This window comes from Macrobrachium nipponense, chromosome 21 (assembly GCF_015104395.2).
Source record: "Macrobrachium nipponense isolate FS-2020 chromosome 21, ASM1510439v2, whole genome shotgun sequence".
NCBI lineage: Eukaryota > Metazoa > Arthropoda > Malacostraca > Decapoda > Palaemonidae > Macrobrachium > Macrobrachium nipponense.
The window spans coordinates 31,722,597-31,750,096 of NC_087212.1; the positions used below are offsets into that span (position 1 = coordinate 31,722,597).

The window sequence follows — 27,500 nt, forward strand, 5'->3', positions numbered from 1 at the left end:
ACTTTGTGGCGTGCTGTCCAAAATCAATTGGTTTTTAATTAGCTGTGGATTTATGCAAATATTTTGAAAATATTGGTTATTGGGTTGTAAGTTATTTTGATGGAGCTTTAGTGCTCACTTCAATGGTACTGGTAGGCATCCTACATAAAGAACTTGTAGTTGATGCCCAAGAAGTAACAATATGATTTATATCGTCAATCCATCTTCGCAAATTGATAGATTTCGAATCGAAATTATAAGTTCCCAACTACGTTCTCTTGAAAGTTATCACTGTGATACCAATACCTTAAAGATTAAACCCCGCCGTCATTGGAGAAATAACCAACCAAATAAACATCAAGTGGGACTTCGAAAGGTAATTTAAATGAAATTGCCCTTTAATACCCATTAAGTATTAGTGCACCTCAAAATATCCCCAAACACCCTCGCCTAGATATTGCAAAGAATCCGTCATTTGATATAACCCTTCTTTCTCTCTTTCGTGCCTTGTGATAAAAGAGCACGATTGCCACAAATGTTCCTAAATCGAAAGATAAGCTCCGATTGATGAAGCAATTACCGCGTCGTTATAAACATAATCACATTACCATGTACTGTTATGGGGACTCATGGATTGTTTCCGTGTACTGCGCCATCATGGGTATTATCCTCCTCGGCAATAGCTGGGTAGTTGATGGTCGCTTGGGTAATTTTCTTCTTGATTTTTTTTTTTTTTATTTTTTTGCGGAAAATTTGCCTCTCTTGTTTACTACGCATAATGGTGGCAGTGTCTGGTTACATTTCTTGCTAGACAGTATGCGAGAAAGAGAGAGAGAGAGAGGGTTGTTAATTTCCTGGTAAATATTTTTGTCATTGATCGGGAAAAGTTGTAACTGAATTCATTAACTCGAATTGTTCTCTTCCTGTCTGCCTGTCTGTCTGTCTCTCTGAAACGCACACGCACACACACAGACAAAGACACACACACTCATAGCATTGTACGATGCTCAGAAAACTATTGCGCCGAAAAACCTTCGGCGCACTTTTCACTTGTTTCCTAATACTAACAAGTTTTCAAGTTCCTTGTTATTGTTACTTCAGCTCCAAGTTAATTAAGGTTAGACTATGATACACTGGTCCCGATTTACCATGAAAAAACTTTGTGTAATTACCGAAATCAATAGGTCTTTGGGGTAGAGTTACCCAGGGACACTTCAAATGTTGGCTATAAGGGTTGCGAGTTATTATGGTGGAATTGAGAGTACACTGTTCAAAGATTGGTGAATGTTGGTCATAATGAGAGATGTCGTTTTCAAGGAGCTTGAAGTGAGTGCCCTAGTTGTGACATTTTGTTTATGACGTAAATAGTCTTTTACAAATATACCGTATCTTGTGCAGAGATGTTACTTAAACTGATAACTCTCAAATCATAAGGATAGTGAATTTGAATTTCCCATCTATGTTCCTATGAAAGTTATTATTGTATGTGATAACAATATCTTACAAAATAAACCCTGGAGTGATATAATCCCAATTAAAATTAAATTTTACTTAGAAGGGTAATAAAAATTATAAATACCCTTTAATACTATTAACGTTTTATTGCATCATGAAACATCCCAAAACATTCTCACCCTTGCCTAGAAACTGCAAAGAAAGCATAATTTGAACCTTGTAATGAAAGGAAACGATGACCGCCCGAAGCTTGCCACATATACTCCTAAAATGGAAAGATAAGCTCCGATTGATGAAGCAATTAACGCTTCGTTATAAACATTTTCACATTATCATGTACTGTTATGGGGACTCAATGGATTGTTTCCGTGTACTGCGCCGTCAAGGGTTTAATCGTCTTCGGTATGAGCTGGTTAGTTGATGGTCGCTTTGGGCAATTTTCCTCTTGAATTTTTTGTGGAGAATTTGCCCGTGTGTTTGCCTTGTTAGGCTCTTGTCTTGTTTACTAAGCATAATGGAGGCAGTGTCTGGTTACATTTTTTGTTAGAATTGAATTTATTTCTCTCTCTCTCTCTCTCTCTCTCTCTCTTCTCTCTCTCTCTCTCTCTCTCTCTCTCTCTCAGTATTTTGAAGGAATTTGAAAAGTAAGACAATTCACACCATAATGAAAACGAAAAAGAAACCAGAGTAAAATAAATAAATAAAGTTCTTAATTTGACCCAACAGTTTCCTTTTCATCAGACCTCTTCCAGGGAACTTTATTGGCTAATCAGTGACCAAGAAAAAGACAACTGTTTGTATAATTATAATTAATACTATATATATATATATATATATATATATATACATATATATATATATATATATATATATATATGTATATATATGATATATGATATATATATATGTATATATATATTATATATATATATATATATATATATATATAAATATATATGTGTGTGTATGTATGTATGTATATAGTATTCAATAAAAAGATCCTTTTCCTAGTAAGGAGTAGTCCCAGTGGAAAAACAAGTAAAAATTGCGCCGAAGTTTCTTAGGTTTAATCGAGGTTTCTGTACAGCTATAATGCTGTATGGCCCACGGCCCATGAAACTTTCAGCCACGGACCGATGTGGTTTGTCCTATAGTGTTGCAAGACGCACGGTCCATGGCTAACCTTAACCTTAAATGGATTAAAAACTACTGAGGCTAGAAGGCTGCAATTTGGCATGTTTAGTGATTGGAGTGTAGATGATCCACATACCAATTTGCAACCAATTAGCGTCCGTAGTTTTTAAGATCTGAGGGCGTACAGGAAGAGTGCGGACGGACAAACAAAGCCGTCTCGGTAATAAAAGCACAATTGCAGCTATCTCACTCATCCCTCAACTGCTGAATCAAGGATAAATAGTCCTTGTTATTATTTTCATTAGAAATTTTTTTTAATGCAATTGCAGACGTTACGTATGGTCATTTATAATGCACTATATCTCAAGGTCAGTTGTCCATTAGGAATTGGGGCTAATTAATAACGTAAATGATGGCGTACGTTACAGCAGGAGATATTACCGAAACTAAATTATGCGAGATGTCTGTTCGATCCTCAGCCATAAACGTTTGATCGCTCGAAAATGTCAGCTCGATTTCCGCCGAAAAGTCAGCGGGATCAAGTTGACAGGCAGACTGTTAATTATTACCACTAGCATGAAACGGTAAGACCCCACTCGCTCGCTCTCCGTCCGTCATCTCGTTCTTTTTATTTTTCTTTTTTCTTTTTTTCTTTTACACCTTTTTCATTGCGGTCCTCCATTGCCAAGAATCTGTTTCTTCTTTTTTTTTATTTTTTACCTCTCTCTCTCTCTCTCTCTCTCTCTCTCTCTCTCTCTTTTCTCTTCTCCCTCGGAACAAATTACTGAGCCCATTCGAAATCCAAATAAGACCATTTACATTCCGCCAATCCCAGAGCCTCAAGACTAGCCAGCCAGTCCTCTCTCTCTCTCTCTCTCTCTCTCTCTCTCTCTCTCTCTCTCTCTCTCTCTCACACACACACACACACACACAAATAATTTCCCTCCTTCTGTCTCTGTCTGTCTCTGTCTCAAACGCGCGCAAAATTCTCTCTCTCTCTCTCTCTCTCTCTCTCTCTCTCTCTCTCAAATAACTTCTCTTTCTAGCTTTCTCTCATTCATACATACACGACTCTATCTCTCTCTCACACACACACAAATCATTTCTCCATTCTCTTACATATAAATATAGTTTATCTCTCTCTCTCTCTCCCGGAAAAAGTACACAAACCCAACTGTTAGTCCACCGTGAGAACATATTCAAAAATATGAAAAGCGGAAATGAAACAGATGTGGTTTATTTAGACTTTGCAAAAGCTTTTGATAAAGTAGACCATAATATATTAGCGAAGAAAATTAGAAAACACAATATCGTGGATAAAGTAGGAAGATGGTTAAAAGAATTTTTACACAACAGAAAACAGATAGTTATTGCAAACGACGAGAAATCGGATGAAGCCAAGGTAATATCCGGTGTGCCGCAAGGTACGGTGTTAGCTGCAATACTGTTTGTTATTATGATTGAAGACATAGACAATAATGTTAAGGATTCGGTAGTGAGTAGTTTCGCAGATGACACAAGAATAAGTAGAGAAATTACTTGTGATGAAGATAGGAACGCTCTACAAAGAGACCTTAACAAAGTATATGATTGGGCAGAGGTAAATAGGATGGTATTTAACTCTGATAAATTTGAATCAATAAATTATGGAGACAGAGAAAGAAAGCTATATGCATATAAGGGACCTAATAATGAGACCATCACAAATAAGGAAGCAGTTAAAGACCTTGGTGTGATGATGAATAGGAACATGTTATGCAATGATCAAATAGCAACTCTGTTGGCAAAATGTAAAGCAAATGCAAAAATGGAATGTTGTTACGGCACTTCAAAAAACAAGAAAAGCTGAACACATGATTATGCTTTATAAAACATATGTTCGTAGTCCACTTGAATATTGCAATATGATATGGTACCCACACTATCAAAAGGATATTGCACAAATAGAGAGTGTACAAAGGTCCTTTACAGCTAGAATAGAAGAAGTTAAGGACCTAGACTACTGGGAAAGACTACAATTCTTAAAATATATAAGTCTAGAAAGAGAAAGAGAACGCTACATGATAATTCAGGCATGGAAACAGATAGAAGGAATAGCAGAAAATATCATGGAACTAAAAATATCAGAAAGAGCAAGCAGAGGTAGATTAATAGTGCCCAAAACTATACAGAAACAAAAATAAAGGAAAGCACACAGACATTAATCCACTACGCACCAGCATCGATAATGCAGCGTCTATTCAATGCGTTGCCAGCTCATCTGAGGAATATATCAGGAGTGAGCGTAGATGTGTTTAAGAATAAGCTCGACAAATATCTAAACTGCATCCCAGACCATCCAAGATTGGAAGATGCAAAATATACCGGAAGATGTACTAGCAACTCTCTGGTAGACATTAGAGGTGCCTCACACTGAGGGACCTGGGGCAACCCGAACAAGATGTAAGGTCTAAGGTAAGGTCTCTCTCTCTCATACACAAATAATTTCTCAGAGGCCATGTTCGTCTCTTTCTGGAAAAGTTCACGTAGATGTTTATAAATTCGACATGCACTTATGAATTTGACATGTATTGTATCGTGTATAATTTTATTGCTCATGACGCAAGAGTACGGGAAAGATCTTTATGTGTGAGACAGATTTTTATTTGTATATGTATTCGTTTTAACATTTCAGTTTTATATCTTCTCTTTTTCGTTGTTTACATGATAACGGAGTATTTGTGTTACATCTCACGTTAATTTTCTATTCCATAATTCCCTCACGTACTCAAAAGATTATCGCGTGATTAACCCTACTGGAATTTTGATAGAGATCGTGATAATAAGTTATATATTATATATATCATATATATTCCATATATATTTTATATATATATATATATATTATATTATATATATATATATGTGTGTGTGTGTGTGTGTGTGTGTGTGTGTGTGTTTGGTTGTGTTTAGTGAGAAGGGGTGAGGGAAGCCTTCTTCCCTAGTGGTTCGACTCCAAAGTAAGATAAAACTGTTTATTCGCGTACTCTAGAACCTTCATTTAATATCATTAGCAAAACACCGTTGATAACAAGATAACCTAAACTACGACCACTGCTGGTCTAAATAATGATAAAGTGGGTCATAAGTGTTCCGTTTTTTCCCATGGAAACCATGGAAATGGTGTTGATCCAGGGATTTTCTAATAAACTAACGCATTTCAACTGTATCATTAGCCTAATGAAGCCAAATGCTGCTTCAAAGTGACTTAATGAAAATAGCACGAATTCTCATTTGCCTAATGCTTGTTAAAGTAAACTAGCAGCATGGGTTTCTCTCTCTCTCTCTTGGGTTGCGGGGTTGACATGAGAGAGAGAAAGAGAGAGAGAGAGAGAGAGAGCCTTGGCTCAGTTTTCGTTGAAAAATAGAGATGAGAAGGGGAGAAAATGACAGAGGGACAGAATACACGATACTGTCATAATGACAAGCTTTGCTTAAATATTAACAACATTGATGGAACTGCTCCTACTTTTTGCTGTCTTTCTTTTCTTTCATAAAACAATGAATCCTTTTTTATCAACTTCTTCCTCTTTTATCAACTTCTTTTCGTTCATAAAACAATTCATCCTTTTTTATCAACTTTCATCCTTCAACCTTGTTCCGTCAGTGCACCTCTCACAGCCCCTAGCTCCAACCCCTTTTCATTCCTTTTGCTATACCTCCGTTCATATTCTCTTTCTTTGATCTTTCCATTCTCTTCTAACAACTGCGAGTTTCCCTACTTTTACACCTTTCAGTACCTTTCTACTGTTAATTTCATGTTCAGCGCTGAATGACCTCATAGGTCCCAGCGCTTAGCCTTTGGCTCAAATTCGATATTGTAGTCTATTCAACCATTTTAAAGATTCCAGTACACGCGTTAGTTTACGGAGTGCAGTGAGGATCAAAACAGGTATTTAAGAGTAACGTCACATTAATTCAGTGCAACGCTGTTCATATATAAAGGACAAAAGCTCCCCAGTTAGAAAGACAAAGAAAGAGAAAACAAAACATGTAGTTTCCATTCTGTTTTCTCCTCATGTACTACATGAATACGCACACATACACCCACACATAAATACACACACATACACCCACACAGAAATACACACACATACACCCACACATAAATGTATGTATGTATGTATGGGTGCACAATGATTATTTACTTGTTAAGTAGTGAGAAAAATACCCGGTTTTAAGAGGTTATTTCCATATTTCATTATATTTCATTACGCCTGCATTGAATGGATACCTTTACATTACTTATAAGATGTAAAACTTATACAGTAGGTGTCCCGAAAGTGAATATTTGTTGAAATTTATATTATATATATGTGTGTGAGTGTGCATGTTTACGTATGTATACACACATGTATGTATGTATGTAAGTATGTATGTATGCATATGTGTATGTATGTATATATGTATGTATGTATGCATATATATATATTTATACATATATATCTATGCCATATGTATATATATATACATATATTATATCTATATATTATCATATATATGCACACACACACACACACACACACATATATATATATATATATAATATAATATATATATATATATATATATGTATGTATAATTTTATGCATACACACATATATGAATTTCAATAAATATTCACTTTCAGGACACCTGCCGTATATACGTTTTACATCTTATAAAGTAAAGTAAAGGTATCTAATCATTGCAGGTATTAAATATACTGAAATATGCAAAAGACCTCTTTTAAAATTTGTAGGTATTTTTCGCACTACGTAACAATTGAATAATTATGGTAAACTGTTGAAGCCTTATGGGGAAAAACCGAAATACTGAAGACCTTATGGGGAAAAATAGGTCAGAGTTCGATATCAGCACAAAAAAAAAAGATTATCATTATATTTTATATTCTATAGTGTAACTCTCAAGAAGGGAAAAAATAATAATGAATAGCATATGGAAGAAAACGAAGAATTAATGGAGGGGTAACTATTGACAGAAGGATTCGTCAGTCATTTCCTCCATAAGCCTTCAATAACCACGAACTCTATATATGAGTAAGGATATATATATATGATATTGCATACTGATTTTCTCCTTAAAAGATCAAGAAAAAGAATATGTGACAAAGGAAGGAATAAGAGAGAGAAAGAAAATGTTTTATTTATTCTTATAAGGCTATAATAATAAGTATAACGCATCTTTATCAATATTTACCACAATTTCATCTTTTCTGTTAGTAGCCTACTAGCAGACATCATTTGGGTCTTAAAAAAATGTTCTTGAGTCGTTAACTGTCGTTAAGCTTTAGCAATAATCATTCTAAATGGTATGTAATTTGATAAAAAAAATAAGACTTATAAGTAATAAATCAGGTCATATAGTTTTAGTTGCGTCAAGTATTAAGCAATTTTTTCCACTTAACTGTTGTAGACGACTTGGATGAGCAGACGAACTTGATGCTATTACAAACGAAAACTGGTAGCTCACGGGGGAAGAAACAATCGAATAATTAACATTTTAAGGGCATTTCCTTATTCCGAAAATGTTTAATCTACGTACAGTTTAAGATCTTTCAGGAATTGATTTTACTCAAGTACAAGACAAATCCAAATTGATAACGGCTTAAATCGGAGAGTTTTTGGCAAGATATTTAAAACCTCTCCTTCAGACGAGTACTAATTATACTCTGTTTTTTTTCCATCCGGGCTTTAAATAGTTACGCTGTGTAAGTTTTAGTTAAATAAAAGGATATCTTGGTGTACATTTGCAACAGAAAAACGTTTTAATAATTTACTGTATGCGAATTACACCGTTAATATTCGAAATAGGATATTATTTGAAGCTCGGGACGCAGTGTTACCATGCGCAAACACCACAGGAGGATGGACAGATGGAAAAACCAGAGCATAGTTCGTCTGACTCCGGGTGAAGAAATAATCGAATAATTAAAATTTTAAGGGCATTTCTTTATTGCCAAAATGTTTAATCTAGACTTTAAGACCTTTCAGCAATAGATGTTACAGGTACAAAGCAAGTTCAAATTGAATATGGTTATTAAATCGGAGAGTTTGTGGCAAGATGTTTAAACCTTTCCAATAGACGAGTACTAATTAGTTCATCTGACTCCGTGTGAAGAAACAATCGAATAACTAACATTTGAGGGGCATTTCCTCCTTGCCAAAATGTTTAATCTAGACTGTAAGACCTTTCGGCAATAGATTTTACAGAGGTAGAAGACAAATTCAAATTGATAACGGCTTAAATCGGACGAGTGCTAATCAGTTCGTCTAGTTACCACCAGAACGTCGCTGCCCGCAGTGGCAGAGAGCTTGCTTGTATGGTGATTTTGTTTTTGTATGGTGTTTTTACATTGCATGGAACCAGTGGTTATTCAGCAACGGGACCAACGGCTTTACGTGACTTCCGAACCACGTCGAGAGTGAACTTCTGTCACCAGAAATACACATCTCTCACTCCTCAATGGAATGGCCGAGAATCGAACCCGCGACCACCGAGGTAGGAAGCAAACACCATACCCATCACGCCACTGGGGCGCTCAGTGGCGGAGAGCCGGTGACTGAAGGTGGTTAAGTACGAAAAGCTGGCGATGTTTTTCGTTTATTATTTCATAGTGCTAGTACGTTGAGAACTTGCAATTGCTGGGATTGGTACGGGACTTATTCCCCTAGAGATGTGGAGTGACATCTGTCAGGTAAAGAAAGGCGAATTAATCTTATATAACCATAATTGTGCGTCAGTCAAGTCGGCCACCTTGATAGCAGTAGACACTATGGTTGTCATTAATGTCGCAGATATTCCGAACATTATTTTCGTAATTTCCAAACATTATTGTTGTATAAATGCAATAGCAATTTAATTTTGCATTCATAATATTATTTACCTTCTATGTGCCTCATATTATACGATATACGTTGATATTTTTTACAAAAGCGTATGTAGTCAAGTATAGACTTATATAGGTCTAGCGGTTCGCTACTTGTGTTGAGACTCGTCCTGTGAACCTGTATTTTGTCAAGTCATTATGACCTGTAGGGTAGTGTAGGCCTGTAAGATACAGTCAGTATACTATTTACAGTTCAGTTTTTTCTTTATTACATGTAAAGGTAGCGTTGGGAATGTTCAACAAAATGACTTTTTATCAAAATGGACGTTTTTAAAACTATAATTCACACTGTGAGAGCTGTGTTCAGGACAACGCGAACAAACGGTAATAAATAGCTTCGGTTAGTCGATTCGAAGTACAAATAGTTGTATTTTATACGTGTAACAAATGTAGCAAACCCTGGTTTCGTTTGTCTCCATCCAAAGATGTGTATTATAGATTATAGTAATATAGTGATAGTAGGGAAGTTATAAGCTTGGTTAGGTTTAGCCTAGTGAGGTCTATAGACCTGAAACCATTTCAAAACTATAACTAATTCGTTAAGATACTCTATCATCTAAACCTTATTTTGATTTCAAATTAATTTCGAATATTTAAAAAACAATTCCTTTATGTTAACAGTTATCAAATCATCCTGCTATGGGGAAAAAATAGCCTTTTAATTATAGTAGCGCTATGAATAAACACCTTAGCCAAGAATGCTAGGCCTATACGAATTGATTCATTAGATATTTTCATACTTTTTCCCGCTTTTATAGAATACTTTCGTTCTGTATGAGTCGAAATTAACTTCCTGCTTTAGTTCTTATTCGTCAGTTCTTTCCATGTATCTTTCAAAAGCCTTAAAATAGAAAGAAATACGAGTAAACCTTTCTGAGTATGCGTGGTTGCTTGGTCACATTAAATGATCATATTATGGACTTCGTAATTTTGTTATGGGGTTTCAAAAGATTTTAGAAGTATTGAGTGTTGGCTCTGATTTATTTTACTTTTTAATTTTTTTTTTATAAAACACCTTTACATATTGTGGTAAAGTCTCTGAGAATGCAAACACAAACACACACACTATATATATATAATATATATATATATATATATTATATATATATATATATATATATATATGTGTGTGTGTGTGTGTGTGTGTGTGTGTGTGTGTGTGTGTGTGTATACATGAACGATACATGGAAAGAACTGACGAATAAGAACTAAAGCAGGAAGTTAAGTTCGACTTTTATGAAAACATATAATGAATCAATTTGTATAGGCCTAGCATTCTTGGCTAAAGTGTTGATTCTTGGTGATACTATATACTGACGAATAAGAACTAAAGCATGAAGTTAATTTCGACTCATACGGAACGAAAGTATTCTATAAAAGCGGGAAAAAGTATGAAAATATCTAATGAATCAATTCGTATAGGCTTAGCATTCTTGGCTAAGGTGTTTATTCATAGCGATACTATACTTAAAAGTCTATTTTTTCCCATAGCAGGATGATTTGATAACTGTTAACATAAAGGAATGGTTTTTTAAATATTCGAAATCAATTTGAAATCAGAATAAGGTTTAGATGATAGAGTATCTTACGAAATTAGTAAAGTTTGGATGGTTTAGGTCTATTGGCTACTAGGCTACCAAGCTTATAACTTCCCTGCTATCACTATATTATTATAATCTATAATACACATCTTTGGATGGAGACAAACGAAACCAGGGTTTGTTACATTTGTTACACGTATAAAACACAACTATTTGTACTTCGAATCGACTAACCGAAGCTATTTATTACCGTTTGTTCGCGTTGTCCTGAACACAGCTCTCACAGAGTATATATAATATCCATTTACCTATATATGTTATATACATATATATGTGTGTATATAAATGTATACATATATATATATATATATATATATATATATATATATATATATATATATAGATAGATAGATAAATAGATAGATAGATATATGTATATATTATAAATAATATATATATAATATATATATATGTATATATATATATACATACATATATATATATATATAAATATCATTTATATACATATATCTATTTATCTATCGATATATATATATATATATATATATATATATATATTTGTGTATCTATATATATATATATATATAAATATTTGTATGTATATGTATATATATATATATATATATATATATATATATACAAGTGTGTATTATATAATATTGTATATATATTATTTAATATTATCAAGTAATATATATATGTATATATATATATATATGCAAAGATATATTATGCAAATATTATTATAGGAATATATTATAATATATATATATATATTAGTACTATATATATTTATGTATAGAAATATATTATACAGATAAAGATCAAATAACATACATACTATCATCAAATAAAGATATTTACATACCCTATATATGATTACATACATTGTAAAATAAATATATATTAATAATATATATATATAGATGAGATAGATATTAACCATAGAGATATATATTTATATATATATAGTATATTTAATTGATATTACGTATTATATAATAACACAAACATTTACATAATACATGTATGTATATTTTTGCATATGTACTGTTATTATATAAATAAATAGATATTTGTAACCATATATGTATGTATAATATATATATGTATGTATACATATATATAGATATAGATATAGATAAAGATATAAATATGGCCTTTAACGATCGTATATGATCTCACCCCTAGGGCATCATTGCTAAGAGAGCGTCATAGAAATGGGGGTTTAGTTTAACCAGGGGTGGGCCCTTCCCCATTTCTCAGCTCTCATTGCTAGCCAAGATAGATGAATTCCTAAGACTGATGTCCCTTCTTCTTGTAACGCCTCCAGACTATTCCTCTGCGGTTGATTCTAGAAAACAGGTGGTTCTTATACTGAGTCCAATATCCAGTCATTTCTCTGTTAATTGTAGGAAACCCTTTGTTATAGACAGGAAGCTTCCAGTCGCCTAATCAGACGACGTCGAAGTACAGCGACTCCTGACAATGCCCTTCGATGTCTTAATGCCTCTGCCACACTGGGATCAAACACTTTGCATATGTAAAAGGCATGAAACTTACGGGTTTTTACACCGCGCCAGTGGTTGCCTCTGCAGTATATGCTAGGATTTGATATCTTATGCATTGCGTGTCCCATATTTTGCATGTATAAAAGGCATTGAACTTACGGGGTTTTACGCCACGCCAGAGGTTGCCACAGTAGTATATGCAAAAAGTGGGATGCAATTTGCAATGCATAATCCAATTCACATATGAAGTAGTAGGGATGAAACTTACGGGTTCTTACGCCACGCCAGTGGTTGCCTACTACCCATATGAGATTGGACTTTGATACCCTATTCCATGGGTATCATGCGGCAGCAGAGAGAGGGGATGCACCACAGTCCAATGTTGGACATGGCGTGCATAACAATCCAGTCTTTGGGCACTTACTGCCAGGCCACAATCCACTGTAGTCTCTCGATCGTGCTGAACTGCTTCCACAAGCATATCTAGGAAGGATTTCCATCACAAACTTCAGCGTCTTCCTGTTCTCGAAAAAGAAATACAGTGACTCCGGGCGATGCCCTTCGATGTCTTAGTGCCCCTGCCACACTGGTATCAAACACTTTGCATATGTAAAAGGCATGAAACTTACGGGTTTTTACACCGCGCCAGTGGTTGCCTCTGCAGTATATGCTTGTATTTGATCTCTTATGCATTGCATAGCCCATATTTTGCATATATAAAAGGCATTGAACTTACGGGTTTTTACGCCACGCCAGAGGTTGCCACAGTAGTATATGCAAAAAGTGGGATGCAATTTGCAATGCATAATCCAATTCACATATGAAGTATAGGCATGAAACTTACGGGTTCTTACACCGCGCCAGTGGTTGCCTACTACCCATATGAGATTGGGCTTTGATACCCCATTCCATGGGTATCATGCGGCAGGAGAGAGAGGGGATGCACCATAGTCCAATGTTGGACATGGGGTACACAACAATCCAGTCTTCGGGCACTTATCGCCAGGCCACAATCCGCTGTAGTCTATCAATCACACAGACCTGGTTCCACAACCAATATCCAGGAAGGATTTTTCTTACAAACTTTAGCGTCTTCCTGTTCTCTATGTCTGAGATTTCCTGCCTTCTATCCTCTGCAAGTAAACCACAGTTCTAAAAATGCAGAGGTTCCTTTACTTGCACCCTTTACGTGACGGCGTTTATCTTGTAGAGTTCTCGGACCATTTTAGCATCTCGCTCCAGTCGTTGGAGGTTGGCTGCAGATATCAGCCCCATTTTCTGGTGCAATTCATCTCTGTTTAGAGGCTTCTCAATTGATGGAGTTTCATTTTGGGCCTTTGAGTGCCTCTTGGTGCCAGCTGAAGATCGTTGCAATCCTTTGATTTGGCGAAGTTCTTCTTCGATGCTGTCCATTCGTCGGTAGAGGGCTCTGCAGTCGATCTGGGGCTTCTTCAGACACAGAGTTTTATCCGAAGCCTTTTTGTCTTCAGCTTTCGTTATCGTCTCCTCTCTTCTGCCAACTTCCTTTTCTTTATAATTCTTTGGTCCATTAAGGATTTTGACCTTTCCTAAGCAGCTGATCTTTGTATCCTGCGCCAAGATCTCTTCTTGGGGTCTTACGATTTCCACTAATGCTTCCATCTCTTCAAAAACCCTGGTCTCTAGTTGCTCCTTCGTCTCAGCAAGGTCGAATTCAAGTTGAACTATCCTCCTAATCAGGTCATTCATCTTTCCATTTGCCGTTGGTTGTTCTACTACAACAGATTTAGATTCTTTCAGTAAACCGCTGACTTCCAAATGTTTCTGTCGAAGGATCTCGCTATCCTTCTGCAAGTTCTGTTTTCTCAGCTTTTCCCGTTCCTCGTTTTTCTCAGCTAATTCTCTTTTACATTGGTAGAGCTCTTTCAAATTTTCGTGGGCCATCTGTGTCTGAATGGTGAGGACTTGTAACTCGTCCTCTAAACCTTTCATCTTCAAGGTCTTGTTCTCGTTCTCCCTCTTCAGCTTTTCTATGTTCTTTTCTTTCCTTCCGTTCTCTTTTCGAAGTCCTTCCAGGTCCTGATTCAACTTGTTCATTTTTATTTGCATTTCGTCTCGGCTTTTATCGTTTTGCTGTAGATTTCGATGCAAAGTGTCCTTCTCCATCGAGAGCACTGAGACCGTGTTTTCCAAAATAATTAGCATCTGGTCTCTCTCCTCGTTTTCCTTCCTTTGGACATCTGTGACCTTTGCCTTTTCAATCATTTCGCTTTTCAGCTTCTGCTTCTCTTCGGACATTGAACTGATCTTTCTTTCCTTTTCTTTGTTTAGTCGTTCGAGTTGTCTGATGTGTTCTTCCATCTGCAGTCCTGCTACGGTCAGGCCCTCTACCTTGTCCAGTAATTCGTCGATCAGCTGATCCTTTTCTAATCTCTCTTTCTCAAACCTCAAGAAAAGATTTTCATTTTTCTTAATTACTTCCTCGAACTTCCGACTTGTATCCAAATTCCTTGTTTCTTCTTCACTATCTGGATGGTCGCCTTCTTCATTCCTGGAACGTCCGTATTCTACTTCGTTATCCGAAACATGGTCTTCTTCAAAGCCAGAGTGATCAATTTCGTCCTCCTGATTTCCAGCCTCATCAAGACAGGCAGAGCTGTCCGAGGCCATGAAATCGACAAAGAACTGAACCATTTTAATGCTAAATCCACGAAGTATAAATACTCCAGTGAATAGCATAACAATAATGGCAAACAATGTACATCACTCGAGGGATTGAAGCATGGAGTCAAAGCACTGTGCAAGCACAACTGTAAGCAAACTAAGAAACATCTTTGTTCGTTACACTTCAACTCTATTTGCCTTATCGTTACTTTCAAAAATCCCACTGACGTGTCTGGATTGTATTTCAGGAGTCATTTCTGGTTCCGCCGGAGCCGATCCTGTCTTCGAATGTTTGCTGATCCCCGGACGCAGTAGAGGTGTCTGGATTCCGGAGTCAATTTGGGCTTCACGGGAGCTGCTTCCGTCTTCATATGTATCAGAAGAGGGGCATTCCTATGCAGTCCCCCAGGGACTTTCTGAAGATCCTGGAGCCAGTCTTCACACATGCTCACACACAAGCGCTCTCCTGCACACACATACTATATATATATATATATATATATATATATATATTATATATATATACATATATATATACATATATATATATATATATATATCATATATATATATTATATATGTATATCTGTGTGTGAACTCTATTTTTAGTACAAAACAGCGGACAACAGATACACGATTTAGGTCATAAATAAGAAAGCCAATAAGAATGCAAATTTATTATCGACAAAATACTTTCGTACAAGAATATTAATTTGATAGTTTGCCTCCTCAGTTCCTGCTGCATTTTTATAGGACAGGAGTACTGTCGACACTGTTGACCTTTGACATGGAAATATATTTCAAATACTTGTTATCATTTCAATAAGAATAATTATATTTTGTATTAATAAATCCCGTCAACTCAAATTCATCTTTTAAATTAAGTAATCTGTATGTCCCTAAATTTACACAAGTTTATAAGTGGGCTGTTGACTCTGGTTTTAGCTTAAAATGGGATAATACATTTTCACTTTAAAAGTATAAGCTCAGGATTTAGCATAAATTGGCCAATTTATTTCATCCTTATAAGTACTACCTGCAATATACTTTCACTTTGTAAGTATTAGCTCATGTTTTAGAATACGTTTTCCAATATATTATAACTTTATAGTTGTTAGTTTAGTTTCAAGTAAAAATTGGTCAATATATTTTCCTTTTATAAGTATTCTCTCTTATTTCAGTGTAATTTGGTTCATATATTTAAAATTTAAAAGTATTAACTTGGTTTCAAGTGTGAATTGACAAACATATTTTCTCGTTATTAGTATTAGCTTAGGGTATAATGTAAATTGACCTATATATTTTCACAATATAAGTATTAGCTCAATTTTAAGTATGAATTGTCCAATACATCTTTACTTTATAAGTATCAGCCTAGGTTTCATTGTAAAATGACAAAACGTTTCCATTTTATAAATATTAGCTCAGTCTTAAGTATAAATTGGCCAATATATTTTTTCCTTTATTAATATTAGCTGGGGCATTTTTACTTAATAAGTGTCAGATCAGGTTCCAATATTAATTGAACAATATATTCCATCTATACAAATTTTACCTCGATTATAAAGTCTATAGTAGATTCACATCAACCTTGCATTTAATGTCTAGGCCAGTCTCGTAAGACGTTCCTGATTGGATGTTGATAAGCCAGTCACAGCCCTGTGATTGGCTAATCAACAGCCAATCAGGAACGTCGTAAAGGACTGGCCCAGACATCAAATACATGGTTGATGTGAATCTTATATTGTATATTCTCACTTTGTAAGTACTAAGTCATTTGAAATTCTCAGAAGCGTTCAGATTCCAGTTCAGTTCAGTTTTCAGTTCCTAGAACCTGTACGATACTACCCCTGAGGCGTGACGTCACGAGGCGCGGCTAAAAATCCAATGATGACAACAATAAACGCGGCCTGAAAAGGATGAAATATTCTCATTGTTAGATTTGTTGAAACTGTACGTAAAGGTCGCCACTAGCAGTCAGTTATACCTGCGTAGTTATGCCCGCGCAGTCGGCCTTAGCAATTAAAACTGAACCCAAGCTATACCTCAGGCAAAACTGAACGTTATTGGGTTCAGTTTTAGCTGCACAGGCTGACTCCGCAGGTATAACTGAACGTTAGTGGCGGCCTTTAAGATACATAGTTGTATTTGATCTCATTTTGACGCAATACAATTTTTTTTTTTTATTTGTTAAGAAAATGTTATTGTGAAAATTCCTAGAGCAATGCGTACAGAATCATAATTCGATTTTGGCAAATTTTTTCCTAATACAAAATCTTCTACACGTTATAAAAAAGCTATTTTTTAAAAGGCTGAATCAATAAGTGCAGAATCATAGTTTGATTGTGGATGATTTTGACGCAAGACAAATCTTCTTTGTATTAGAAAATAGTGCAACAATATATTTAACGAAGGAAACACTTCCTTACGAGAGTAAAAATACATTGGCAATGATTATTGCAAAAAACTCGATGAGTTTCCATCTAGGTATTAATTAGATCTAGGAAATATGTTTTTTGACACGAGTAACATGACGATTCATTATAAATGATTGATAATGGCATGTTCCGGAACTTTTGAGAAAAAAAACCGTTGTTAAGGTTATTGATATGCCTGGTTGTGTTCAAAACGTCTGAAAGTAGTATATATATATATATATATATATATATATATAGATATATATAGATATAATATATATATATATATATATATATATATATATATATCTATATATATATATATATATATATATATAATATATATATGACTGGTAAAAATGTTCTGTAACAACAGAGTTCCCTTTTTTTAGGCACTTTTTCTCCCAGTCACATTAAACATTCGGAAGATTTTTGTCACAAATTCAGAGAAGCACATATACCACTTCACAACATAAAACTTTTAAGCCTTGATGTAGATTCCTTGTTCACTAAAGTACCAGTACAGGACGTTCTTCAGTTTTTAAGGGTAAAATTATCCCCCTATTCAGATCATTTCCCATTGGCGCTTGACAAAATAATAAAGCTAGTTGAATTATGTGCATCTAATAACGTATTTTCATTCGGGGAATCATTCTACAAGCAAAAATTCGGGTGTAGTATTGGGTAGTCCTTTAAGTCCTGTTCTAGCCAATCTGTACATGGAATACTTTGAAACTACAGTAATAAATGCAATAAAACCCAAAAACATGCTGTGGATGAGATACGTGGATGATATCCTAACATTTTGGGATAATAGGTGGGGCAATTTCAATGAATTCCTCTCGAAATTAAACACATTAGTGCCCAGCATCAAATTTAAAGTTGAATGGGAAACAGACAACAAAATTCCTTTTCTTGATGTTTTAATAATCAGAGATACGACAGAATACAAATTTACCATATACAGAAAACCAACGTTCTCACTTTCATACATTCACTACTTTAGCTATCATGACATTTCTATCAAAATAGGTGTAGCTAGTAACTTGTTCTTAAGAGCCTTACGAATTTGTTCCCCAGAATTCCTGGAAAAAGAATTTGAACTAATTCGCAAGCAACTTTCGTCGTCTTTAAAATATCCTGACCATATAATTGAGAAAGCAATTCACAAAGCTAACGTAATTTTCTACCGACCCCTAAAGACAAGACCAGAGATACACCCAACAATAAAATAATAATTCCCCACCTGGACACGATTAAGAGAATAACCAACCCCCTCGGAAATCGAACCCTTTTTGTATTTACTTACCCAAACACCTTAGCAAAATCCCTGATTAACGTCCAACAAAAGACATCTCCAAAGGACTCTGGGGTATACGAAATCCCATGCCAGGACTGTGACCAATCTTACATCGGATTTACAGGTAAATCCCTTCCCCAGAGATTAATACAACACAAACGGTCAGTTAGGTATGGACAACAGAACTCGGCTATTTTCAACCATATAAATGAACATAACCATAGAATAAACTGGAATTTGTCACGTGTAATTTATAGCAGCAACTGCCGGTACAAGAGTCAAATGATGGAATCGGCCTTAATAAAAGAGAGGCAGGTAATGAACATCTCAAAAGGAGGATGGATTTCGGACACGATCGACAACGTCTTCATTCAACCAACCCTTAAGAAGATTAGAGGAAGATTATCAGCGGGGGTGACTTAAAATGGCTTGTTTGTGGATGGACCTCTTGGTATAAATACCACCTTTTCTGTGAACTTTTCTCATTCATCTACCTGAAGAGGGAGACAGCAGTCTCTGAAATATAGTACTTTTTCTCTATTTTTTGGTGTTTTTATGGGCTCCTTTTATTATATATTTATATATATATATTTATATATAATTATTATATTTAAATAATATATATATATATATATATATCTATATATTATATGACTGGTAAAAAATGTTCTGTAAAAACAACAGAGTTCCATCTAATAAAAGGAGCCCATAAAAACACCAAAATAGAGAAAAAGTACTATATTTCAGAGACTGCTGTCTCCCTCTTCAGGTAGATGAATGAGAAAAGTTCACAGAAAAGGTGGTATTTATACCAAGAGGTCCATCCACAAACAAGCCATTTTAAGTCACCCCGCTGATAATCTTCCTCTAATCTTCTTAAGGGTTGGTTGAATGAAGACGTTGTCGATCGTGTCCGAAATCCATCCTCCTTTTGAGATGTTCATTACCTGCCTCTCTTTTATTAAGGCCGATTCCATCATTTGACTCTTGTACCGGCAGTTGCTGCTATAAATTACACGTGACAAATTCCAGTTTATTCTATGGTTATGTTCATTTATATGGTTGAAAATAGCCGAGTTCTGTTGTCCATACCTAACTGACCGTTTGTGTTGTATTTAATCTCTGGGGAAGGGATTTACCTGTAAATCCGATGTAAGATTGGTCACAGTCCTGGCATGGGATTTCGTATACCCCAGAGTCCTTTGGAGATGTCTTTTGTTGGACGTTAATCAGGGATTTGGCTAAGGTGTTTGGGTAAGTAAATACAAAAGGGTTCGATTTTCCGAGGGGGTTGGTTATTCTCTTAATCGTGTCCAGGTGGGGAATTATTATTTTATTGTTGGGTGTATCTCTGGTCTTGTCTTTAGGGGGTCGGTAGAAAATTACGTTAGCTTTGTGAATTGCTTTCTCAATTATATGGTCAGGATATTTTAAAGACGAAAGTTGCTTGCGAATTAGTTCAAATTCTTTTTCCAGGAATTCTGGGGAACAAATTCGTAAGGCTCTTAAGAACAAGTTACTAGCTACACCTATTTTGATAGAAATGTCATGATAGCTAAAGTAGTGAATGTATGAAAGTGAGAACGTTGGTTTTCTGTATATGGTAAATTTGTATTCTGTCGTATCTCTGATTATTAAAACATCAAGAAAAGGAATTTTGTTGTCTGTTTCCCATCTATATATATATATATATATATATATAATATATATATATATATCGATATATATATAAGATATAGATATATATATGTATATATATATATATATATATATATATATATATATATATATATATATATATATATAGATATATATATATAGTATATATATATATATATATATATATATAATATATATATATATATATATATATATATATATATATATATATATATATATATATAAATATATATATATATATATCCATAAAAAAATGGAAGGAAAAGACCCACTAGTAAATAACCCCAGTGACAAACAGACCACTAACAAATCATTTTCAAAGGTAATATCAAGTTAAGAATTGACTTAGAAATGTCCTAGAACCACTAAGAAAATGGTTGCTAAAAGAACTGTATCACCGAACCCCCTGTTCACCACATCCATCTTTTGTCAGAACAGAACTAGATCCTTTTAGACACTTTAGACACAACTCATACTCATTGTTGCAGCAAGAGTTTTAAAAAAAATATAACAATAAAAGCAAAATTGATCAGTGCAAACTGACACGGTTTTTCAAAAACACGACGTACACACTCTCAAAAAAACTGGTGGCAGAGTTTCATAATTTTTCGTTCACCTGCCTGACGCACGATTTTCATGCCTTATTTATCTATTTTTCTACTCAAAGATAGAAGAAATCTTAAGTAATGACGTTAAAAACAGTCACTGATATCTTTAGAACATCATGTTATGTTTTTGTGTAAAACTATTTTCCATATAGCAAAACTGACGTGAACGAAACGAAGTGATAAAAAACGTCATATCACAACCACTGATATACATTACCAAATAGATAGGAGACACCTATCACTAGTAGTATCGCATAAATATAGTCCTTACATTATCAATTCAATATCAAGTTGAAGGTAGTTGAACTATTCCATTTGTTAAATTTTGCAGAAAGCATTGGAAACTCACAAAATGCTATCAAATTTAAAAACGAAAAGAAAAAGAAAAAAGTATAACCTAACAATGAGAACCAGGCGACCTCACTCTATTGCTTTTGATGTCGTTATGTGCACGGGAATCTAATATCAATGTGTCATTTATTGGTCTAAGAAACATCCCTCGCTGAGCGAGAGACAATTATTGCACTCCATTCTGTGCAAGTTCATGTTGGAGAGATATAAAAAAAGCTTAATATACCCGAGAGAATCATACATAGATGAATCAAATTGTTTAGAGAACGGCAAAGTTTAGAACATGGGCCTAGAGGTGGAAGACCTCGAAGCACCACAAGAGAGAAAGGCAATACAGTAGTGTAAATGTTGCTGAACAACATTCATTTGAAAATTTTGAATACTAGCGCCTCGTCACGATATTGCTGAACCAGGAAATCATGACTACCTCTTCGCCTATGACTGCGATCTGATGAATACTTTAGATGGAGAGGAAGAGATTTTTAAAAATACACTTGAAATCTTTGATACGTGTCCTAATGAATAAGCCTAATAAATAAGCAAACTTATCACAGTTAGTCTTACTCTTTTTGTTTTGTTTTGTATCGGTGGCCAGTGAATTATGCATGCATTTTTTTCTTCAAAACCTAAATAATACATTTTATAGGGAGATGCTTTATTAACATGGCCTAATCCCTCCATCACTCATATACGCCACCTCCGCTCTCTTCCGCATCTCAGGCGACTCGATCCGACTTCTTGCTACGAACTCCATCGTGTGAGAGCATCGCTAATGATAACGGTTATTTCAAAATTCCCCGCACCGACAACGGATGCCTTGAAATGAATGTTTATAACATATTTTCTGTTCAAAGTTTTTTTATCTCTCATCCCCCAAAATATGTGCATACACTCGTGTTACACCCTGTATGATTGTTGTAGCTGTCAAAGAGGAACCCCTTATTAAAGCAGTAGTTTTTTCTTTAAAAAAAAAAAAAAAAAAAAAAAAAAAACATGAAATAGACTTAAACGAGAACGTCACCTTTCATATTTCTTATCGTTTCAGCTACTTATAATATGCTTATGGTAATAGGTCTAGCCATACATGTGAAACTAATTTTAATTAATTTCTATTTAGAAGTAATGAATAGCTACAGAAAGATCAGCCTAAGAAAGTTTTAATGAAAGTAACCCTTTCTTAATGTATTCGTCAGTTTTGACTCCCACAGCTTTCCAACGTGTAAAGATGAAACAGGATTATATGCAAGGAATTCGATAAAAAAAAAAGACGGAATTATATTCGTTTGATTTTTTTATGATTGATTTTAGACTTTGAATAGGTAGGTCTGAGTAAATTATGTTAAGCAATTAAGAAAAGGGATAAGAAAAAGGAAAACATGGCCAATAAAACAAGAATAACGGGAATAATAAAATAAAGCAGATGGATATATATATTGTAGTTTTAAATATGCATTCACATTATGTATTCGAGAGAGTATACTGCTGAAAATAGACCTAGGCTAATCATAGGCGAAAATCAGAAGTTCAATTAAGGCGCACTAAATGTGTCATGCAAATCATTTTATTGATCACAGGATAAAATTAGTTTAATTAAACATCGTTATTAAAGAATGTTAATGCCTTAATGTAATATTTATCGGCTGTAGGAGACGAAATGACAACACCCCAGTGCAGTACGATACGTTAGGTCAAGACGCGAGCGGCAGCAAAGCCAACTTCAAAAGGCTGATGCTGACACGAAGCTAGCTAGAGTTGAGAACAAAATTAGAATTCATGTACCCATCGGTATATATTTCCTTACTTTGCAAGATAATTATCTTTAATACGTTGAAGAAGTCTACTCAATTCTAATGTAATTTATTTCAAGTATAGCACCTTTGAAAGGAAATGTTATTTATTTTTAAGTAAATAATCTGGCACCTGCATATGGCAATATTTCTATAGCGAACAATGAATTAAGAAACTACGCCAAGTCTTCGTTGGCCGACAGTACTCGATTATCACGCATCTTCCCCTTTTATGCTAATGTCCTCCTCCCACTCAGGAGGGCAGCTGGTTCTTTTCTATCCCTCCTTGCTGTCGGACACAAGACTCCAGTCGCTGATTTCTAATCCACCGCGCTGCTGCGTGCAAAGGTCGATACTGAGTGTGTGGTTAGCTTTACAGCTACTGATTTCGTGAAAGGGTAGACAAGAATCAGAGGTAGCGGCTCTAAGTGATATGAATACTGAAACAGACTCAAGTCACATCCCGAACCACAGAACCAGTTGACTGTAATCCAACTGACCAGTTCCGTATATATCTAGAGACACCTCAATGGGGTTGGTTCTGTTGTCTTCCCTACTCTTGAAAATTCCTTTCCAACGATCTCAGTGACCTTTCCTGCTTTGCTCACACCCCTGCGTGGAGTTCTCCTCTATACTAAACATCAAACTCAACTTGTCAGGCCGTTTTGAAGATTGTTCTCAATCGCGTTTAATAATAATAAAAAAAAAAACTATCGTGCCGGCTTTCTGTTTGCCCTTAGATCATAATAAACTACTGAGGCTAGAGGGCTGCAAATTTTTATGTTGATCATCCACCACCCAATCATCAAGCATACCAACTTGCAGCTTTCTAGTCTCAGTAGTTTTTATTTTTATTTAAGGTTCAAGTTAGCCATAATCGTGCGTCTGGCAACGATGTAGTCTAGGCCACCACCGGGCCGTGGTTGAAGTTTCATGGGCCCAGGCTTATACAGCATCATATCGAGACCATCGGAAGATAGATTTATTATCGGTGGCCTAGATTGTGCGATGTACAGACAACTCGAATGCGCCAAAGAAATTTCAGAGCAATTTTTATTTGTTGTGTGATGGTTTCAGTGCTACGGATATCGTCTTGGAATGGAGAAGGTAAAACTTGGTTCATTGTTATGTTTTTGATATTTATGTTTTTGATATACGTTATTTCATGAACAACTCTCTCAATAATTTTAGAGAATTTACAGATTTGATCCCACCCGATCTTAACAATTCTGTTTCTGGAAGATTTGAACATGATTTCATACCGTTCACTTCCAGAATATGGGATTCTCTGGTTTCCTCCGGTTTTCGTATATTCTTTCTTCCATCTGATTTTCCACCCTCTCAAGCAGTTTTTTTTTCATACTGCAACAGCGAGGTTTTCCTCCTGTTACACCTTAGAAACCTTCTTACTATCGATTCCCGTTTCAGCGCTGAATGACCACGTAGATCCCATTCCATATTCTGTGCTCTTCAGAGGGAAGGCCCATTGACGCACTATTTTGCACCGACAGAGCATTTCAGCGATTTCACGCCTTAAACGTTAACATCTAACGAAAAGGTGTTGAATAAAGAATGCATGAACTCGAACAATTATTTTGCGAATAAAACCACCACTCCGAGTTATCTAACCCCCCCCCCCCCCCACTCCTCTTACCTCCTCCCTACCCCATCCTCCCCAAACACCAACACTCGCAAGAGAGACTCAAAAATTAATAAAGCATCTACGTTATTATTCAATTGGAACACATTTTTTCCCCCCTTTACCACAAGAGACCTGCATTTATGACTTTTGGAGTTGGATTTGAAATTCATGAGGTCGTTTACGTTTGCATAGGAACTATTGGAAAAATGGGGCAAAGAAACTATAATAATTCCGTCGTAAAATTAAAACGACTGAAGGTGGGTTTTCTTTTTAGAGGATCGCGTTTCCCGACGACAATTTACGTTTAGAAAACCTTGGCTCTTTATCAGTATACTTTTGTCAGTGCGTTTGCTTGAAGATGTACATTGTCAGTTTGACGCTTTTTTAAATCTAGTTTTAAATTTAATTCTTGGAAAGCTGTACATTTTGCGAAATGCACTGGTTCTTCTCTTTGATACACAGCGTTTGAACTAATACAATTCTACTTTTATTCTTATATTTTACTGACATTTTTATTCATTGATTAACGTATTAATTTATTCGTTTTGTTCTGATATCCGATCTCTTTTTTATGTATTTCCCATTGTGACCTTCTGCTATTTCTTTCAGATGAAAGCCATATTCTTTGGAAGCTTGAATTTCTGAATGATAATAATAATAATATTCAGCAGATGAACCTTATTCATATGGAACAAGCCCACACGGCCATTGACTTGAAATTCAGTCTTCCAAAGAATGTTGTTCATTTGAAAGAAATTACAGAAGATACGAAATACCGAAAGAAAAGATCAGTTATGAATAAAGGAAAATTTAACAAATTAATAAGTACATAGATAGAAATGTCAGTAATGATATCGCAAGGGGTGTTGGGGGGGGGGGCAGTCAATCACAACATTGAATAATAGTAATAATAAAAATAATAATCTACTCAACTAGGTTTCCGACCGACGAACCAAAGCAACGTTGGAAGTTGCTTGCTCGTAAAACTGCAGAATTTCCAACTTTTGGGATATATTTAGGAAAAGAGGGTGAGTGGCGTAGTGGGGGTACAGGGATGTCAGTGTGCAGTTTATGTGTCGTCTTCATGATTTTATATTTATGTGCTGGTGAAATATATGTGTATGTATTTTGTATGTATGTGTGTGTGTGTGTGTGTATATGTATGTATAAAAGGTCACGGCCACATTCTTATTTTGACTGATGAATCGTGCATTAAAACTTCCACAACTACCGTAGTCAGAGGGGAATGAACTCTCTTGTTTACCTTAGCTGTCTTATAACCTGGTGTCAGTCTCTCTTCAGTAGCCTCTTGTGATTATGCAGAATAGGGGTACCTAGGTTTGTACTTAGGTTGGTATATTCGTCTCTAGCCAATCTAATGAGCAGACTTCTATAGCTTCAGTTGATGTCCATCACACACACACACACACACACACACACACACACACACACACACACACACACTCCCCCTCCTACCCCCACCTTTACAAACACTACACCACGCGCATCCATGCCTATATACCAACCTGTCATCCTCCATATGCTCAAACAAACACTGTGATCCTTCTTTCCAATTATGTTACCTTCTTACCGAATCATTGTTATTTCTCTACATCACTTACCTGTTCCCTTCTGAATCGACATATGGTGCAAAATATTCGTTTTAACAGCTTCTGCCTTTCATTTAATATTCCCATTCATTATTCTTTTTATTTTCATTTCCATAAAGGAAAATTGTATTAATGGTCCCTATATATTCTCAAAAACTTATATTTCCCTAGACGCATCTCCATTCCTTAAGAGATTCTGCGGCTTTCGGTATTTCCCATTAACCTATAATAAAGTATTACTTTTATAATTAACCGTGAATGTGGCTGGTATAATCTATTACAATTTACTTTTTGTTGAGAGTTTTGAGATTTCAAATAATTTTCAGTAAGTTTGTGCATTCAATTGTTGTGCTCTATTTTCATACTTAAAGGACCATAATTCATTAGCTAGTGCTTTTTCATTACCATTTTCAACTGATCGCCGTAAAGTAGGTTATTGTTCGATTCAATGTGTAGTCACTAGACCACATTCTTTCTTGGTCAAGATTCAGTGAATAGACAACCAATCGTAGCGCCAATTTTCTTGAACTTTATTTCCTCGAGATACTGTACAACTAAGTCGTTCCTCTGGCCTACTCTCGGAATGATTACCAAGTAATCAGTCATCAGACGCATTAAGAAATTCATGGCCATAATCATCGCCTAATTGCCTCTCCATTATGGAAAGTAATTGCCTGTCCCGGAGCCCACTTACCCCGCTCCGTAAACCGCCCCAACTCCACGTCCTAAAACAAACGTATATTTTCGGGCCCCCTGTTTACCCAGAGCCTTTCTCGCCAGTCTTCCTCGGTGCCTTAAATTCTCACAACATTATTCTGCGATGTCCGATTTGCCTGACAGAGAAACCATTTCATCCTGACATTGAATGATAGACTGGACAGCAATAATGCGAA

At 35.4% G+C, this 27,500-nt stretch overlaps 2 protein-coding genes across 3 annotated transcripts in view; one reads left to right on the forward strand and one right to left on the reverse strand.

The window, feature by feature from the left end:
- LOC135197901 (dual oxidase 2-like) overlaps positions 1 to 27,500 on the forward strand; it is a 1,007,375-nt gene that overhangs the window by 665,899 nt on the left and 313,976 nt on the right. Inside the window, exon 1 of one of the 2 annotated variants that reach the window (XM_064225124.1) lies at positions 9,192 to 9,304. The exons of the other annotated variant lie outside the window; for it this stretch is intronic. The gene's annotated coding sequence lies outside the window, so the exon portion shown is untranslated. Of the gene's footprint in view, positions 1 to 9,191; positions 9,305 to 27,500 lie in introns of those variants that run through there. 2 annotated transcript variants of the gene reach the window in all.
- Positions 13,755 to 15,242, reverse strand: LOC135197448 (interaptin-like). Its single transcript, XM_064224517.1, has one exon. The coding sequence runs from the start codon at positions 15,240 to 15,242 to the stop codon at positions 13,755 to 13,757; it is 1,488 nt and encodes a 495-aa protein (XP_064080587.1).

Excerpts from the sequence above, each read along its gene's own strand:
- LOC135197448 (XM_064224517.1), bottom strand. The coding sequence starts at position 15,242 with ATGGTTCAGTTCTTTGTCGATTTCATGGCCTCGGACAGCTCTGCCTGT.